This window comes from Nanorana parkeri, unplaced genomic scaffold, assembly GCF_000935625.1.
Source record: "Nanorana parkeri isolate BGI_ZX_2015 unplaced genomic scaffold, ASM93562v1 scaffold303, whole genome shotgun sequence".
In the NCBI taxonomy this organism is placed as follows: domain Eukaryota; kingdom Metazoa; phylum Chordata; class Amphibia; order Anura; family Dicroglossidae; genus Nanorana; species Nanorana parkeri.
Window position 1 is genome coordinate 321,948 of NW_017306571.1, and position 19,073 is coordinate 341,020.

At 39.3% G+C, this 19,073-nt stretch overlaps 1 protein-coding gene across 1 annotated transcript in view; it reads left to right on the plus strand.

Annotated features, from left to right (window-relative positions):
* Positions 1 to 19,073, plus strand: part of SERPINI1 (serpin family I member 1) — a 53,660-nt gene that overhangs the window by 22,485 nt on the left and 12,102 nt on the right. Inside the window, exons 2-5 of the mRNA XM_018557792.1 lie at positions 3,903 to 4,164; positions 5,774 to 6,004; positions 8,852 to 9,046; positions 14,591 to 14,795. Of these exons, the coding sequence (XP_018413294.1) occupies positions 3,903 to 4,164; positions 5,774 to 6,004; positions 8,852 to 9,046; positions 14,591 to 14,795 (893 nt within the window). The remainder of the gene's footprint in view (positions 1 to 3,902; positions 4,165 to 5,773; positions 6,005 to 8,851; positions 9,047 to 14,590; positions 14,796 to 19,073) is intronic.

Below are 19,073 nucleotides of genomic sequence, written 5' to 3' on the forward strand. Positions count from 1 at the left end.
ACAATGAGACTGTCACAGGTCGGCTCAGTAGATCGGGAGGTGAGCGAACACATACCGGCGTTCGCTCACCTCTCGATCCTGTCACGGCTCTCTGCCATGACAGGGGTGGGGCTGGATTCCCCGCTCCGATCCGCCAGCGCTGACTGGCGGAACGGACAGGGGAGGGGGCGGGTACAGCTGGCTCTGCCTTTAGATGGGCAGAGCCAGCTGTCAGTCACGCAGCTGGGTGGATCACGGCACAATTGTCGGGATCCGCTTCAGCTGCGGCGTCTCAGTATACCGCGAGCAGCTACAGCTCGCGGTATACTGAGCCTAGGGTGACGGGAGGACGCTAGTTTGTGTCCTCCCGTTACCCTAAGGAGAACTATGGGGAAAAGACTTAACCCCATAGTTCTCCTTTTAAGCAATTAAAGCAACAGTTAATTTTTTTCCATTAAGGATAAAGGTTAAAGGATTAAGGATAAAGGTTTTACATAAATGAATAAAAGTTAACCATTTTAAGCACCCCTGTTTAGTGTTAAATTGCTTGTCTCAACCCTCTATCTGCCTATTTTGCTGGGCAGCTTGGTCTGTTAAAAGAAGTTGAAAAGTAACAGACTTGCTGGCAGGTAAAAATTAAGGAATAAAGCCTAAAAAAGACCACTTATGGAGCCACCACATTTAAAGTGGACCGTTACCTTTTTCATGAAAAATCACATCAGCATACATCAGCTCTGCCTGCTGATATGAAATCATCTTACATTCATTAGTTAAATAAACATATATTTCTTACAAGTACTGTTTCTCTACTTCCTGGTCCTCTTGGACAGTAGTGATGTAATCCATGCATAAATGATGCATCCTGGGAATGTTACATTACAGTGCATGGCTGGGAAATTTAATCTGTAAACTGCAAAAGCTTGTGAGATCTTAGGGAAAGGCATTTCTCTCCCCTGAGATGATGTGCATGGTCATATAGCCTAGTCACATGTGGCAGATTTCCAGGAAGTAAAGGGAAATATATCAATCTGCCTTAGTAAAAACTGCCACTGTGAGAAGAATGGGGAAGAAAAGAAAAATAAGGCATTCAAAGAATAACAAGACCCCAATTATCTAAATGTGTATGTTTGTAGATTGTGATTACTAAACATTTATGAGGGTGCCTTTTGTTGTATGTAAAGATAAGGGTAAAGTTCCTCTTTAAGGATTGATGGGCTACAATATATTTATATTTTTGCTTCTGGGGCTAGATATGCTTTATCTTTGTGAGCAATGTAGATTAAGGGAGTGAGTAAGATGTTGGTTATGGTAATGGATTGTTTGCCTCTTAAGGCAGTTAAAGGAGAACTATGGGGTCAGGGCTTTTCCCCATAGCTCTCCTAAGGGTCACGGGAGAACACAAACTAGCGTTCTCCCGTGACCTAAAGCTCAGTATACCGCGAGCCTCAGCTCGCGGTATACTGAGACGCTGCAGCCGGGACGGATCCCGACATTGCTGTCGAGATCCACCGAGCTGCGGGATTGACAGCTGGCTCTGCCTATCCAGAGGCAGAGCCAGCTGTGACCGCCCCTCCCCCGTCCGTTCCGCCAGTGAGCGCTGGAGGATCGGACAGGGGAGGGGGGATCCCTGCACGGAGCCGTGAGTGAAAGTTATGGCTCTCTGCAGGGATAGATCGAGAAGTGAGCGAGCGACGGTATGTGTTCGCTCACTTCCTGATCTACTGAGCCGACCTGTGACAGTTTCATTGTCGCAGGTCGGCTCAGATTATGAGGCTGAGTGAAAATCACTTGCCTCATAATTCTCCTTTAAAGACTCCACAGTGTGTCTCTGTACCAAAAATGGCATCCACTTGGATCAATTGAAACAAAAAAGGGAAAGGTGGTTATGGGCAGGACACTATGCAGATCAATACACTTTGCAACACACCTCAACACATTAACTTTGGTGCATTGCAGCACAATTTATTTTGGATGCCAACTCAACACACTAATAGAGTAGCGAGCAACACACTCAAACTGCTTTGAACAGACATACAATATGTTAAAGTGAACTTTCCGCCCATTCAGTTGGGCTGGCTTAACACACGATAATGTGTTGCATTAGATGCGGTAACACATTGATAACTCAGTTTGACATCAATGATCTAAAAGATATGTTGAGTTAGCTGGCAGTCACTAGTCAATTCGTATCCGTGATGAGCATCAAAGTTCATACAGAAAAACAAATGACATGAATAACCACTTCTTTTGGGTGGGTGGAAAATCTCACTGGTTGTGTGTTATCAGCCTCCGTTGAGAATATGTTGTGCATTTTTTTTTATTACACAAAGATTTCCAGCAAAATGTATGTGACATTTTCATGTCATTGTGGAATTTGTAAGGTTTTGCTGCATGTTTGTGAGAGCTGTCCTATATTGTACAAAGCGATATGGGTTGATCTGCATTGGGAATTACGGTGGCTGCTGGGACAGAAAGACACTGAAAAAGTTACTGTTAGGTAAAGAGTGGGCAAGGTTAAGAACAGCATTTCTCAACCTTTTCCCAGCTATGGCAGCCTTCAAAAGAGAACTATGGGGTAAGTGTTTTTTCCCATAGTTCTCTTAAGGGTCACGGGAGGACATTAACTAGTATCCTTCCGTGATCCAAAGCTCAGTATATAGCGAGCTTCAGCTCACGGTATACTGAGAGCGCCGCAACCGGGGCGGATCCCGACATTACTGTCGAGATCCACCCAGCTGCGTGAGTGACAGCTGGCTTTGCCTGTCTAGAGGCAGAGCCAGCTGTACCCGCCCCTCCCCCATCCATTCCTCCACTTCGCGCTGGAGGAGCGGGGAGGGAGGGAATCCCTGCAGGGTGCAGTGAATGACAGTCACGGCTCTCTGCAGGGAGATGATCGAGAAGTGAGCGAGCGACGGTATGTGTTAGCTCACTTCCCGATCTATTGAGCCGACGTGTGACAGTTTCATTGTCACACGTCGGCTCGAACTATGAGTTTGAGTGATTTTCACTCACCTCATAGTTCTCCTTTTAAAAGTATGCAAAATCTCGCTCTTGAAGAGCTTACAGTATAAGGTTCCTATCAAATATGCACACATACTAGGGCCAGTTTAGACAGAAGCCAATTAAACTACCCACATGTGTTTGGAGTATGGGAGGAAACCCATGCAATACAAGGAGAACATACAAACTCCATGTTGAAATTGGCCTGGCCACGATTGAAATTTAGGACCTCCGTGCTGCAATACAGAAGTGTGAACCACTGAGCCACTGTGCTGGTGGTCAACTTTCTTTCTTTCTCACTTGACATTCATGTAACATTCACACATGGACATTGCTTCTAGCCTTGCAGTCATTATGTTTGAAGAACCAGATGCATGAAATATATCTGTCCAGTCTCAAACAATTTTAGCCTTAATATAGGAAAAGTGTTTTTGATATTGGGGAGGCTCTAAAATGTCTTTTTTTCTTTAGAAATATAATAATTTGCTTTTAAAATACAATCTGCATATTTTGTTTGCTTTGATCTGGGGAAGCCTCTGTGTCTAAAGCATATGCTAAACTGAACTAGTCCTATTAGAGATGTTTTTTGCCAGTTACACTGAAGGGTAGGTGTAACTGGATGCTCTGATAGTATGCTAGTACAGCCTACATATGTTTTGTAAAAGGAGACAGGTAAGGATTCAAGGAGCACTAACATAGTTATATTCCCTCAAGACGCACTGATATTTTGAGATTTTATTTAGTATTGTTGCCAAAATATATACCTGGACTTGGCTTTTAGTTTACAAGCAAGTAGATGTGGCATCTTATTGGCGAATATTTTGTTACATAATGAATAGATTTTCTGGCAATTGGCTTTTTTTTCTTGCTTTTTTGTTTTGCACCTAATCTTGTTGTCTTTTGGCTTTTTTTTTTTTTCTAGACAATTTAAAACTATGCATGTCATTGGCTTCCTTACGTTGATCGCTGTCCAGGCAGCTGTGCTTGGCAGCAGCCTTCATGATGACACCATTACTGAGTTCTCAGTGAAGATTTACCATGAACTAAGAGCCACAAAGGAAGATGAGAATATCTTCTTCTCTCCACTGAGCATTGCTCTAGCTGTTGGAATGGTGGAGCTAGGTGCTCGTGGATCCAGTCTGAAAGAGATTCGACATGCTCTGGGTTACGACAAACTAAAGAATGGTAAATAGTATACTACCCATATACAGTGTCTTATTCCCAGTCATATTGCGTGTGCATATTAGAAAAGTTAGGAATGTGTTATCAGTGTAGTATTATTAGAAAACAAGTTGTTAGGGGTCCTAAAAAACTTATATGCTCCCAGAGTCATATGTTAAAGCCTGTTTAGAAACAGTATCTGAAAAAGAGTTCATGAGTATTCCAAACAAATGAGACCTGAATCACTTCTTTGAGTATGCAGATTTCAACTTCAGCTCCAAAGTTGAGTTTTGGTCCACTCCTTATTCATTCCTTTACCTAACAATTAATCTGTCACTGTAATGGGCGGCCTAACTGTCCAGCATTAATGTGCAGAGATGGTGGACCGACATTCGGACTTTGCAGGTAGAGAGAGATTTGCTAATGAGAACCCGTTTTCAGGGCTCTCAGGATGGTCAGAAAGGTCAGTAAAGGTATTGTGGTACAGCACTCACACAGGATACTGGGGTCCAGCCAAAACAACACGGTCCTCTAGGGCAGGGGTAGCCAACCAGTGGTCCTCCAGCTGTGGTGGAACTACAAATCCCATGAGGCATTGCAACATTCTCAGACATGACTCCCGGAGAGAGATGCATCATGGGATTTATAGTTTCACCACAGCTGGAGGACCACTGGTTGGCTACCCCTGCTCTAGGGTATAACCAGCATGCAATTGCGAATATAAACAGTCTTTCTTTATTTGCATGTCACTGAGTGGCTTTGAACAACACTCAAAAGGTAATTGAAAACTACAATCAAAATCCTAGCTCTTTTAGAGCACTAACTAAACATTTTCAGCAACCCTGGCTATCTGAGCAGAGTAATCTATAACCAACAGTCTTTTTTTTTCTCTGAGAAGTTTCACTCACCGCTCTGCCCTCAGCTGTCTAGTCAACAACTTCTCTCCAGGAGTCGGCAGCCTCTGAATTTAGCTGCTGCCAACTACTTAATTAAGGAAAGATGTGTGAGTGGATGAGTGGAGACTATGAAGGATTCTGGGTCCTACATACCTCCCCTCCACTACTCTTCCACATACTCTGTCACAGTATGTACAAGCAATCTGACAGTGCTTGACTTGAATCTCTGTTAAGTTACTTACCTTAGTCTAAACCCAGAGATAACTCTCAATTATAGGTTTACTTTAACATTTCCTATGGCAGCAGTTATGTCTTCAATCAAGCTCATCATGCTACCATGGTAACCTGTAATCAATGCTGTACCTAGATTGGCACATTAGGTTAATTACATTGTGTATCTTCTAAATGCCTTATCTCTGAGATTTGTCGGCTTTTATATAGGGGAGCTGCTATATCCCCCAAGTTGCAAGACTAAACTAAATGACAAATGTTATGGCACACGCCATGTGAGTAGAGAAGAGGCAGGGAGATCATTAAAAATATTGTTTTCTTATCTTACCAAGCTATTAATTTTTAAACGTGACAAATAGAAACCTTTTTATGTTTCTCCTGTAGTTGACCAATTATTGTGGATTACTGTTGTGTACCAAGACAATGTACATTTTGAATCTAATTGGGCTTTAATATACTAGTGTTTCTGTACAATTTAGTCTAACAGCCTTCTTTTATTTTTGCAGGTGAAGAATTTTCACTGCTAAAAGATCTGTCCAGCATGATGACAGCCCAAGAGAGACATTATGTGCTCAGCATTGCAAACTCCCTATATTTACAGAATGGATTTCATATCAGTGACAAGTTCATCCAGTTAATGAAAAAATATTTCAAAGCAGAAGTAGAAAATGTAGACTTCAGTCAAGGTTCAGCTGTAGCAAATCACATCAATGCGTGGGTGGAAAATCACACTAATAGTACGTTATCAGCCTCCATTGAGTATTTGGGGCATTTTTTAATTACAAGAAGATTTCCAGCAATATTTTCATCCCATTGTCAGTGTAAAGTTTGTAATGTGATGTATGTTTTTCTTTTTCCATAAAATTCCTTTTCTCTTTTGGTGATTGAAGGATACAGCCAATCAATATACACTGAGTGGTCAAGATTATTATGACCACCCCATCAGTACTTCATTGGTACTTTGTTCTGACCCACCAGAATAATGATTTTAATTTAAAAAGTGATAATTGTTTTGAGATGAGTCCACTGAGATTTGAAATTAGAGTCACATGGCTAAAATAAAGATCCTGATCCTTATGTTAAAGCTTTGTGAATTAAGCCTATTATGTTAAGCTGCAAGTCTCATTTCCATTTGGCCACTCCTGAATTTTACATGAACACCAGCACAATACTATGCTCATATAATGTATATTGCTGTGGAGGATTTATAAAAATTGAAGCAAAGGGATGCTCATACATTTCTCGTGGTGAACAGGTATTGCCTTTTCAATTCATGAGAATTATGGGTGCAGGATACAGTTGTAAAAAGCCATTTCTTTTAGAAGAACCGCATGTCTTCCAAATAAGGTTTCTCAATATACAGAATAAGCCCATATGTCTTCTACATTATAAATTAGATGCTCAAACCATGACAAGTTACATTTAAATTATATCTTAAGCCAAAGGTGTATTTGCACTTTAAGGGACTCCATCATTCAGATTAGCTATACAGTTTCTGATATACACCTCAAATTGAGTAAATTTTCTTGTTCCATTTACTAAAACAATGTTGTTGTTGGTTTCTAGGACATAGAGTTCCCAGTTCCCCATGCTTTATAGTTATTACCTTGGCTTTTGAGCATTGTAATAATGACATTATCTCCAGAAGCTGGAGAACCACCAAACATGCTGCGTGCAAGATTACCGTCCTGCTGCCACATTGCACATGCAGATAAGGGATTGGTTGGGAACTAGTTAACACTTTATCTGTCAGGCTGACAGAAATGTCTTTCAAAAAACCACAAGGAAAGGGATCTTGACATGTTGTTGCGAGATGCAGATGCAGGTCACTGAACAAGGCAGACTAGACTGCACTGAACTGAGAAGAAATCTGCTGAGTTATGGCGTGCTCCAATATGCAGTTAGTAAGATAGAATAATGTTCTTCTTTGCGAAAGAAACGAACTAAAGTGTATTTAAACAAAATTTATAGCAGAGTACCACTCTTTAGATATGGTGGCTGCACTTCTTTTTTTACAGACTTGTTTTCCTCTTCTTTTTTTTTTTCACCTGATGATCCTGCCAGTAACACACTTTCTGTCCCAGGGGGCTGCTCATGTCTTCTCTTCATAACATAGAGGGGTGGTTCACATAGAAGAACTGGGCAGGGATGATAGAATTGCTTGGAATATTAGTGCAGCAGAGGCACTTTGTTGCCCACCCAGTATTGAAAGTAAAGAGCTCATTAGATTCATCCTGGCAGGATGAACACATTTTTTTTTTTTTGCACTCATCGCAGAGGTATAACAAAAGCTTTCAATGGTAAATTTGCTGATTTGAAAGGGAGCTAATAGAAGTACTTTGTCGGTTTTAATATACAGTACTTAATTCAGATCACTACACCTGGGGAAAGAAGTAATCTGGCATTCAGTTCCAGATGTTAAAATTGGGAAATAAATCTAATCTTGATTTGTATGAAGCATCTTTTATATAAAAATCAAACTGAAGCTTTTGTTTTCAGTTGGAACCTGTACATAGTAAGGAATAGTTTTCACCACAGGTCCCCAACCTGTCTCTCTTTTCTCTTCAGTATTCACCTTGTGGTTATTGCGCACTTGTCAAGTAGCTTCCATGAACAATGATGAAGGTAGCCAAGGCGTGTGTGGCTACAAAACCACTAGTTGGAGACAGCTGTTGAACTCCTTTGCTGAAATAAAAGAGAGGAGAGGCTGCCTAATATTTTTGAATAAGCAGCCCATGGGATTCAAGATCTGTATTTAAAACATGTTTATTATTTACTATTCTTCCACTAAATAAATAAATTGAGATTGGTGTGGGTTTTTTTTTTTTATTGATAGCCAGCTGTCCCTGTGATTGTCAATTATTTTTGTTATTCTAAAGCTGCCCATACACCTTACGAATATGGGCTGATTTTTGTATGCGATCGCGTTTTTGTCCGATATTTGTAAGGTTGATGGACAGTGTACAACCGCAAATACTGTACAATCGATCGACTTTTGACTAACCAGCAGGATAGAAAATTTCGGTCGATCGTACGATTTTTACAAGGTTGGTGGCGTTTCCGTACGTCAAAATTTGTACGATTTTACACTGCACGTGCACAGACGAAAATACGTGCGGACGATTACCGCAATTTGTCCAGGTGCTTTCTTTTAATTACTGCTGATTGAACCGTGCGATAATTGGGGCAGGATGGTGCTGCCATATGAAAACGGTTCGATCATCAGACGAAAAGTTTCGTCCTATGATCACAAGGTGTATGGGCAGCTCTAGACGTCTCCCCTCCAAATATTTACCACGCCTGTCTGTTTTTTGGTCATTAGGAATCATAATATGGCTAGCTTTTTTTTCTCTAACAATTCTATAAACATGAGTGTTCATTGTACTTAGCAGCCTTCATTGTTGCCTAATCATAGGAGGTACTCAATATCACTGTCTTTATTACGGTTTCATACATGTGATTATTAGAGCAAAAACATTGCGCAATGTACTGGTGAGCCTAATGATGGAGATGTGAAAATTATTGCATCTTGAAGTTGACACTCTTATCTTGTGCTGTTGTTAAACGTTCTTTTTATCCAACAGATCGTATACACAATCTTTTCTCGTCTGAAGACTTCACTGATCTAACAAAGCTGGTTCTCGTCAATGCCATCTATTTTAAGGGCAACTGGAAATCCCAGTTCAGACCTGAAAACACCAGAACTTTTTCTTTTACTAAGGATGATGAGAGTGAAGTGCAGATTCCAATGATGTACCAGAAAGGAGAATTTTATTATGGTAAGTGATTGGTAATTGTCTATAAACTTGAGCAGCCCTTGAGGGCTTCTAAGTGTTTCAACTCTGCAACCCCGAGATTTATTTTTAATGTAATAGAACACCCTTGATAATAAAAAAAAACAGCAGTAATAGTTGGAAAATGGATGGTAGTCATCCTCTTCTTGACTAGTTCTTCCAGAGCTAATTCTTTTAATTAGGAAGTAGTCTACCTTAGTCTTTTAATCGGAATATGGGGAATGCTGCATATCTGCTGTGAATGTTCAGTTAGCAGGCTGAAGGTATGTAGTTGACTAAGCTTCACTACCACTGCAGTGAACGTTTTGGGGGCATGCAGGAATAACCTGTATCACATGGATAGATGAACAGCTTTATCAATCTTTTGCCAGTAGGATAGTTTACATATATGAATTTCAATTGTGTATTTAGCTGCTTTCCTGCCATTCAGCTTTAATTGTGCGGTCATCACAATATTATTCCATCTTGCAAATTTTTTACATATTTATCTGCATAAGCATTTCTAAACATCTAAGTGTGATTTATTCTTGTTTTTCCTACTTATCCAAGTTTCATGTCTGTTCTGATGATGAGATCTGTAATTTGCATGCAAATTCAAAATAGAATGGATGGGTTAAATGACCGAGGAATGGCCGAGCTTCTAAATTGAAATACCGTTGGGTTAGAGATTGTTAGTACCAGATTTGCTTTTGTTTAATCAGCTAAATGTCATAAATAGTGGGTTTATTTATTGTAGACAGTAACTTGTATGAAGGAAAATTATATCATATAGACTTTACAATAGCCAAACAAATGTATTTTTTTTACTGCTGTGCTGCACTAGCATAATGTAAGATGGAGTTTGATAGGCTAATTTCAGGGAATACGGATTTGTTCTTTTAAAACTATAACCTACCTTTTATGAGCATGTCCTAAATAAGAAAGTATAGTTTAAAAACATTCAGATTTCTGTTTGCTACTGACCTCCTGGGTTCTGAAAATCTGCCTGTCACTGATAGTTACTTTATCCCCCGCTTGCAAAATTTCCGAAAGGTGCAGGTAACATTATGCGTATCACCGTGCACCACCACTGCTTCCAGGGAAACCAACGTGGAACCCCGGCAAATGTTTTTTGCAGGGTTTTTTTTTTTCAAAATAACTTTAGGGGTTGGGGGGCTATTAACAGAGCTGACCTATTTTCATAAATGGCCCACTTTAATTATCTGCTCTGCTTCTATTGCATTCTAAATATTGTCAACTAATGTGACTACTTAGTTGTTTATGCCTGGACCTTTTATTTTATGCCAGACTCTAGAAGAAGGATATCTTCATCAGGCTTATTCAGTAAAGTAATGTTTAATACAGTTACAGTGTTCAGTAATCCATCACAGCTAATGTGATATCAGTTTATTATAGTCAGATTATTGAAAATATTCATTCCAGTTGCTATCCTTTCATTGAAAGTCACTTTTTTTGCACTGTTACCAAGTAAGATTGAAACCAGCCTGTTTATTAGCATTGTGCTTTCCATTGTGGAAGAGGTAGCTTTAAAAGAGATCTAAGGTCCAACTTTTTTTTTTGCTATAGTTCTCTTTAGGTACACAGGAGGACATATGTCCTCCTGTGACCAAAAACGCAGCATAAAGTGGGCTGTTGCCTGCTACATGCTGACAGCGGCGAGCTGGCTCTGCCTCTAGAGAGGCCTCCAGTCAGTGCTGTAGGAACAGAGAGAGGGAGGGGGAATCCCTGTGGGGAGTGGTGACTGCAGTCACCGCTCTCTGCTGGAACGTGATCGAGAAGTGATCAATCAAAGGTATTTTATTGCTCAGTTCCCGATCAATAGAGCCGATGTGTGACATCTTCAGTGTCACATGTGAGCTCTAATTATGAGGATGAGTAATTCACTCACCTCATAATTCTCCTTTTAAGCTAGCCATTCACTGCTAGATTTCTATTCAGCCTGTTTGAGCCAATTCCTCCATCCGTGCTAAATTAGCGTGGATGAAGGAAACTCTGATGCCAGTTATTGTATTGAGCTGCCGTGGCATCTTTGGCTCCCTGAACACCTGAACAGTGACTGCATCTGATGGGATAGGACTGATAAATTTCCACCCAGCTTTGTCCATATTTAAATTGCTTGCTGAGCCACCCATGGTGCAAATTTCTGATCATTTAGCAGGAATTGGCCAAAATTTGAGTCATCTATGGCTAGTATTAGTCTACTCGGAGGCATTAGATCAAATTAGTGTTTTATGGGCTGCAAACAACCTCCTAGCTCCTTTTCTGCAACCCTCAGTGATTTAAATTTTTTTTTTTTTTAAATGTGTTGTTTTTCAGTTGATATATTATATTATACTTCCATACATAATTTTGCAGTTTATGCTAATTTACATATCAGTAAAAACCAGCAGTCGGTTGGTTGACTGTTGTCTGGTGATTCACACAACTTGTATATCAGTGTTTAAGAGAAGACAAAAACAATTTATTGTGGACACACATTATACATAACTACACCTATATAGCAAAAAACAATACCCAAACCAGTGTAACACACATACAAGTGGATCTAAAAAACTAACTACTAGCTAACGGTGTACAAATAGCAAAACAGGGGTGAAGTGGGAATGAGGGAAACCAGGTTGCATGGGATCAGGCCAGAATACAAGGTCACAGAAAGCTAACAATCTGGAACAGGGACCAACATTGGTTGCAGGTTCTGGGAGTAACAAGCCCAGGGTTTGCACACAGGTAAAATAATAAGGCACTGTGTGAATCCTGAAATGGGGCTAAATAGCTTCTCCGCAGCCAGAATCAGATGGTGACTATTCACTAGAACATGCTGGGAGAAACCTGCTGGTGGACAATGAAACCACACTATTGAAGTCAGGGGACCAGAGTCCCACCTGCAGGTGTTTTAGCTCCTGACATCGGAATTAGGTATGTGCAACCCTCAGTTGTGTGGGGAGATCCATACAGCCAATGCGTCTGTCAGCCTGTTATTGATTTTTTACAGGCTGCTGGCTGCAGTTGCACTGAATGCCTGCGACTCCTAGGTACATATTTATACACATTTGCGGCCCTCTGTGGCCATGTGAATGAGCCCTTACTTGAGATCATGGTCATAGAGCAAAAAAAATCCCATACCAGTGCCAGCTGGTATTTAATGTTGTGTACATAACCTGTGGTGACTGTAAGCTTCCATGTTCCAGGTATTCAGTTTGTTTATATAAAAGGTGTGCAAGGAAACTGTAAAAATCAATTGAAGAGAAACTATTCCTACCAGCAAAATCTATATTTTACAGTAACTCTCATTTAATGGGAATTACCCACTTAATAAATAACTACAAAGCTGCATCTTTGCTCAACAGGGAGGCCAGATCACACAGGGGAACAAAAGAAATGATGCAAGTTGATTGCATACAATCAACAGCCCCGATGCTATCATGGTGTTTCCAGATTTTTCGTTTCTTCTGAACAATTTTTGAAAGTAACATCTGTTGGAGAAGTCATTTTTTCACAATACTTGGAACACTTAATAGCAAATGAAGTAAAAAAAATAACATAATCTATAACAATTGGCCCTTGCATGGGGCATTTTATTAGTGCCAGGCATGGAAAATATGAAACACGATCATGTTCATAAAAGAAAGCCTACCGAGATCTTCCTTGTGGTATCCTGATTGGTAAGCCTCCCTGATTTCACTGATGTTGTTTTCAGAAGCCCACTACTCCCTGATATGCAAAGTACACATAGTCCAATATTAATTTACCAAGCTAGTGGACCTTGGCAAAATCACCATAAAATAAAAGAATGTTTCTGCTGAATCCCTTAGCAATAATGGCAAATGAATCCACAACTGATCATACCCCCAAATAACGATATAAAAGCTCTCGATCTACTCACTGCCTCTTCCCCTATATATCTATAATCAATCAAATCAAAAAAGTGGTGTTTCATATGAGGCATAAAAGCATTGCTACATACATTTTTATGTTTAAAACATGCTTTATTCCATAGAAAAAAGTTTAAAATACATACATATTAGTGCATAGTATTCACACAAATCTACATACAGACATAACACAGTGTTTCATCTGCCGAACAAGAAACTACAGCCCGTGGTGATTTATACTATCCATATGTCTAATCATTATAAAAAATTCCAGTCACATATACTTGCTGTAATTTTAGTATATCAGAGATAATCTTGTATTCCAGGGCTTGTAGTTGCAAATGCTTTCCAACGCGTTTCGCGTACACACGCTTCGTCTGGGTAATTTTAATACAGCAACCTTCTGATATAAAAAACACATATATGAACGCATGTTTTTCCTATTATTCATTTACATATTTATAAATATTTATACATAAAAGTAACTTACAGTAGATGTCAAACAAACATTTTTTTCAAAGAGATGTCTGTCAACAAGCAAGGATCACAAGTAGCTGGGGACTACTGGTTGGAAAAAAAGCCCCTAAGGCACGTGTGGGTTAAATGGTCTCGCTTGGGACCATAGAAGGACAGGTATTCAGTAGTCAGGAACAGCATCCAGGCGATCTATCATCCAAGAATACATATATCACTAAACCAATTCCTAGTAAATGGCACAAAAATCCCCCGTGTTATATTATCAATTTAATTGTTACCTTTTACTGTTATGTATTTTAAACTTTTTTCTATAGAATAAATCATGTTTTAAACATAAAAATGTACGTAGCAATGCTTTGATGCCTCATATGAAACCCCACTTTTTTGATTGTATTGATTTTATAGCAATAATGGCAAAGTTAACAAAGGTACTCCAGTCAGTGTTAGATGCAGAGTTGTACCTGTCGTTATAACTTCTCCAGGCATGTTAAATACTAAATCTACTAATCTTTTGATATAAAGTCCTTGGGTTGTGTCTGGGTATATGAATATGTTATTTTATTGTTTACCAATCTAAATCTAACATTCTCCCCAATACTTAGGGCTGGCATGGAACAATGCAGCTGTCCCATGCTGGTTCTAAGACAGAGAGCTGACGGATCACATGACTTCTGATCAGTCTGGTCTTGGTCTGAGTGCCGAGCAGAGAAAAGTGACTGTCAGCCTCAGCCCTTACAGGGATTTCCATCTCTGCTTCTCTGGCACTGGCTGGAGCTACAGCCAGGGGAGAGCGGTTGTGGCTGGTTCTGGCTCTCAGCCCTAAACAGAGAGCCAGCTGTCAGGTAGCCAGGGCGGAAAGCCTGCTATCTGCTAACTTTGGGTCGCAGAATTAGGTTAGAAAATGTACTTCTGTGACTTAAAAAAAGGTTTGGCTTTACCTTTCTTTAATTCAGTAATGGACCTCACACAACCTTACCATGAGCTATTGCAAGAGTAAGGATGTAATTGTGGACAGAAACCCTAATAAGACAGAGGAGTGACTTTATAGGAGTACTTAAGTCAGTATCGGTACACTAAATAATGATATGGTATGTTTGTCACTAAAATATGTTCTAGGGCCAGGCCCTTTTAACAGTTTTGCTGTCTCATTTAGCTATTCATGTTTCTCTCCTATTTGCAGGAGAGTTTACTGATGGATCAAATGAGGCTGGTGGAGTTTACCAAGTCCTGGAGATGCCATATGAGGGAGATGAACTTAGTCTTATGCTCCTGCTTTCCAGACAGGAAGTTCCTCTGGCAACACTTGAACCGTTAGTCAAAGCCTCACTGATTGATGAATGGGCTAATGCTGTGAAAAAGCAGAAAGTGGAAGTTTACCTGCCAAGGTAGGATACATACTCGTATTTCTAGATCTGCACAACAAGAAAGTCAGTTATATCTTTGCTTATTTTTATAGCTTTGGTGTATAGCCATTGTTAAATATGTATCAAATGTGATTAATTCACTCTACGCATGTACAGGAAAAACATGCATAAGCAGGGATTATTGTAAGTGAAAACTACAAATAAAATCATTAATAGATCCAGATAAAAAGGCAGCTATAATGATTTCCAAATGTACTTTTCCTGTAAAAGTTGATATTGGCTCCACCACTTACTTCTTTAATTGTTAGTAGGGGTGTCAGTCATGTTAAAGGCTCCAGGGGAAGCAAAGGATGGGGTTAAACTCCGTTCACCAGTATTGTTCTCAACACTGGGGAGTGCAGTCAACATAGTTGCAGTTTCTCATACATATACACACGCATATACTTTCTGAGATTTTATAGTGTTGTGCTCTTTAATATAATTGTAGGTAAGCTACTATAAAAATCTTCCCCGAAAACATAGAAAATATTTTCTTTTTTTCTTTAACGCTAGTTTTCTAAGCTCACTTGCAAATTAAATTTGCTTTTCTGGCTTCTTTGAGGAAGCTGAAAATGTTACCAAATAGTTTGGTTACAGTTCACCAAAATAGCCCTCTAATTTCACCTTGAAGCACTACAACACAGTACACTGCAGTTGGTATGTGCAGCCTGGTATAGTGCCTCTTGGAATCTAGTACCAGGCTGTACACAGGGCCTCCACTTTACTTTTACAGTTGGGATTAAGTTCTACATCCTCATAACTCCTTGTCATTCAACTGTCTGAAAAGGGCTAAATCTTGACTGAGAAAAAAGTTGAGGTCCTGTATCATGTACGTGTATCCACCTCAAAGCACCAGGGCACAACACCAGCACTGTTGCTTGGGAGGAAGGGTAGTGATACATATGCTTCTCTTATCTGCAAGTGCCAAATATTTCTCCTCACTTTCACAGCTGAATGAGGAGCGAACGCAAGGTAAGTATGTGCAGCTGATGAATGTGTCCATTAAGTAACCCTGTCGCTTTGTCCTGCAAGGTTCACTTTAAGCTGATGCACATATCCACCTTTACAATTAAATGTTGGCAGAATGCACAACCAACAGAACTTTTCTTTCCAAGAGAGCACCAATGTTATGTGCATTATTACTCAGTTGGATGTCTCTAACATATCTTATAAACAAATGGGATCATGCTACAATAAAAAACATGTAATTATGGAGATATCTGTCAGAAACCCAATTTGCTTTCCAGTAAAGTTTCTTTCATTTGATTTTTTTTTTTTGCATTTTCTGTAAAAAAAAAAAGTGCCTTAACAGTCGAGCGCAGCATGCAGTTTATCCAATTATCGGCAAAATGACAGATCGGACATCAGATAGCCTCAAATAAAAAATGCGTACACAAGCCTCAGTTTTTCTTAGATCTCTTTGAAATATGGGAGATCTGTGAAAAAATCCAACTGTATTAAAATGCATGGACATCTTGAAGATAATTAGTCATAGTTGGGCTTATTCAGGATTTGGAATTTTCAGTCTTTTATTAATAATATAGTTCAGGCTTACTTATAAAAGATTTATATTTATCCATAGTTCGCTTTATTTACTTTTCCTGAGGTTGACACTTCATCTTGTTTATTTCACAGTTACTGCCCTGTTAACTTGTTTGACCCCACACATTGCACACTCAGAAGGTGGAAAACTTGTGAGGTCAGTCAAGCTTCAGGAAGCCTCTGAGCTTCTGATTGCATCAACAATGGCAGCCCTCTTATTTTATTTTGTCTAATGTAGCTCCTGCATCCACCACACCACGATCTATCCAGTAAGGCTACATGCTTTATTTTTTGGAAAGACTCTACACCTTTTCCCATGATGATAGATGTCCTTGAGCATAATACAGGGTAGGGGGGTGCTGGTGAAAGAAAGGCATTTGACCAGCTAAAGAACATCCATCCAACTCTTCTTTTTAAATGTTCAACGTGACAAGCAAAGTATTGTTTTCAATAAATAGGCTTTCGTTCCAGTGGGTAAGCCACTTAATCATTTAGATGATCTTTCATGTTTGACACTGGCTAATTCATATTTCCTTTCTGATCAGGGTGTTGGTAGTGAAACTAATTTACAGCAATGTCTGAATAAAAATCAATTCTGTCCCTGGTTGGAAAAAGTCCAGCTTAGTTTTTGCTTTATTTCATTTTGATGTATAGCATTCTGTAGGATAGCAAGATTGAAATTTGATGTAGTGATTCTGTAATTTCCCTACTTAGGGCTGTGAGATTAACTGCTGCCTTCTGATTCTAAATGCACAAGCAGTGTGGAATTTTATCAAAGCATTAAATAAACAGTCATAAATATTTATATCTACTGACTAGAAGAGGCATTCTGCAAAGTGCAGAATCCAGATAATGTCCAAAGAGAATGAAAACCAAGGGAGCAAGAGTGATAAGTTCTCTTTTGCCTAAGCCTCGTCAGGAAAACATTAGCAGGAAACTCATTTCTTCAAGTTTAAAATAACAAGGCCTACGGAGTGTGTATTGTATGAAAGCGAAAATAACTTGCCAATGTAAATCTCCTGAATAGATTTTTATGCCTTCATTCATGAGCTGTACAATAAGAAAAAAAATGTACCTGTATTATAAAGAATATTTTATGTTGAAGAAAACCGCTGAACTGAGGATTGTTCTAATAGAATCTGGGAATCTGGGCATCAGGTTTACTGTCCGATTTAATAAAGAACGAAAAAGCCAATGTGTTACTAGATGGTCTGTTTACCTTTTTCAAATGCACCTGGTCCAGCAGAACATTATACTATATCTATGACATTATTGGCCTTATTCAATAAGGAGTGCTTGTTCACTAACCTGTAGCCACCAATCAGAATTCACTTTTCTGAAGCCTGATAATTACAAAGAGGGCAGTTCATACTGGACATACCATAAAACATAAGCAAACGTTGGTCTCAATGAAAATCGATGCCTAGAAAGTCCAGACATCTAGACAGTTAAGCCTTTTCTTTGCAAACTTTGATTTCCTATGAAGTCGAGCTTGGCTGGGTACCATTCAAACTCCTGAGCCTCTGTGCTAGTCAGTGGGCAGTAGGGAATTGGCCAGGGGTTGGAAGAGACTTATGTTTACAGGAAGAATTTGAAATTTCATGTAGCTTTCCCTGCCTATATTTCTGGGTCTACTTGCCATTTTGACATTCAGTTTACAAATCTTGACATTTCCTATAAAGTCTTGGTACATGCCAAACTTCTGAGACTCCATGCTGGTCTGCGGAGAAGTCTGCGATGGAGCCAGACTCCACTATATGAAAAAAAAATCAAAGGTTGCATATAACTTGACCATCAGTATATCTCTGGATATGACTGTCTTAAAATGCAGTTCACACTTAAGGTTACGTCTGCATTTTTTACTAGATTATTTCTGACAGTCGTACACATATAACAATATTACCTAATTATCACTTACAAGATTCTAATGTTGTTGTTATATAATACATTGGCTGTGTTCAGGGCCGGCCTTAGGCCTTTAAGCGCCCTGTGCGAGAAAGCTTTACAGCGCCCCTCAGTGACAACACCCCTCAGTGACCACACCCTTTAGTGGCCACACCCCGTAACCACACCCATTCCCCCCAATATCCGCACCATTTAAAGACTCCTATTTTGTTAAGCCACAAAGAAACATTAAAAAGTATGATAAAATAAAACTTTTATTCAAAGGTATTAAACTTGTAGGCACAATATAAGTATTCTTATCAAATAAAACAACAGAAGGTAAACAATTAATGTCAAACTAAAATAGATTCTATAAAAATAAAGTGTCAGGTTGTCATGCCGATCCCTTTTTTCAAGTAAGTGCATCTAGAAAAGTAAAAATAGAAAACAGAACACAAAACCCAGACTACTTGTAAAATTATATATATGCTATATGTCCGAATATACAAAAAAATAATTTTCAGGCGCATAGTAATTTGTTTGAGAATGTGCGGCGGCCAAAACGTGCGGTGTTATATGATGTCATGAGCCCTGCCTCCAGAACACGCCAATGGCTGAATCCAAAATAGCATAAAAAAGTGTTTTGTTTGATGAAACGAATGAAAACTTTTTTAGTTTGTCTTCGCACATGTCTAATAATATGTGTGTGAGGAGGGCCGTTTTCACTTTTTTAAAATCATTTTTTACATTTTGTATAATTTTTTTCCATAGTTTTTTAATATTTATTTTTTACTGTTGGGGGGGGGGGGCTTCGGGAAAAATTAGGGGCCAAAA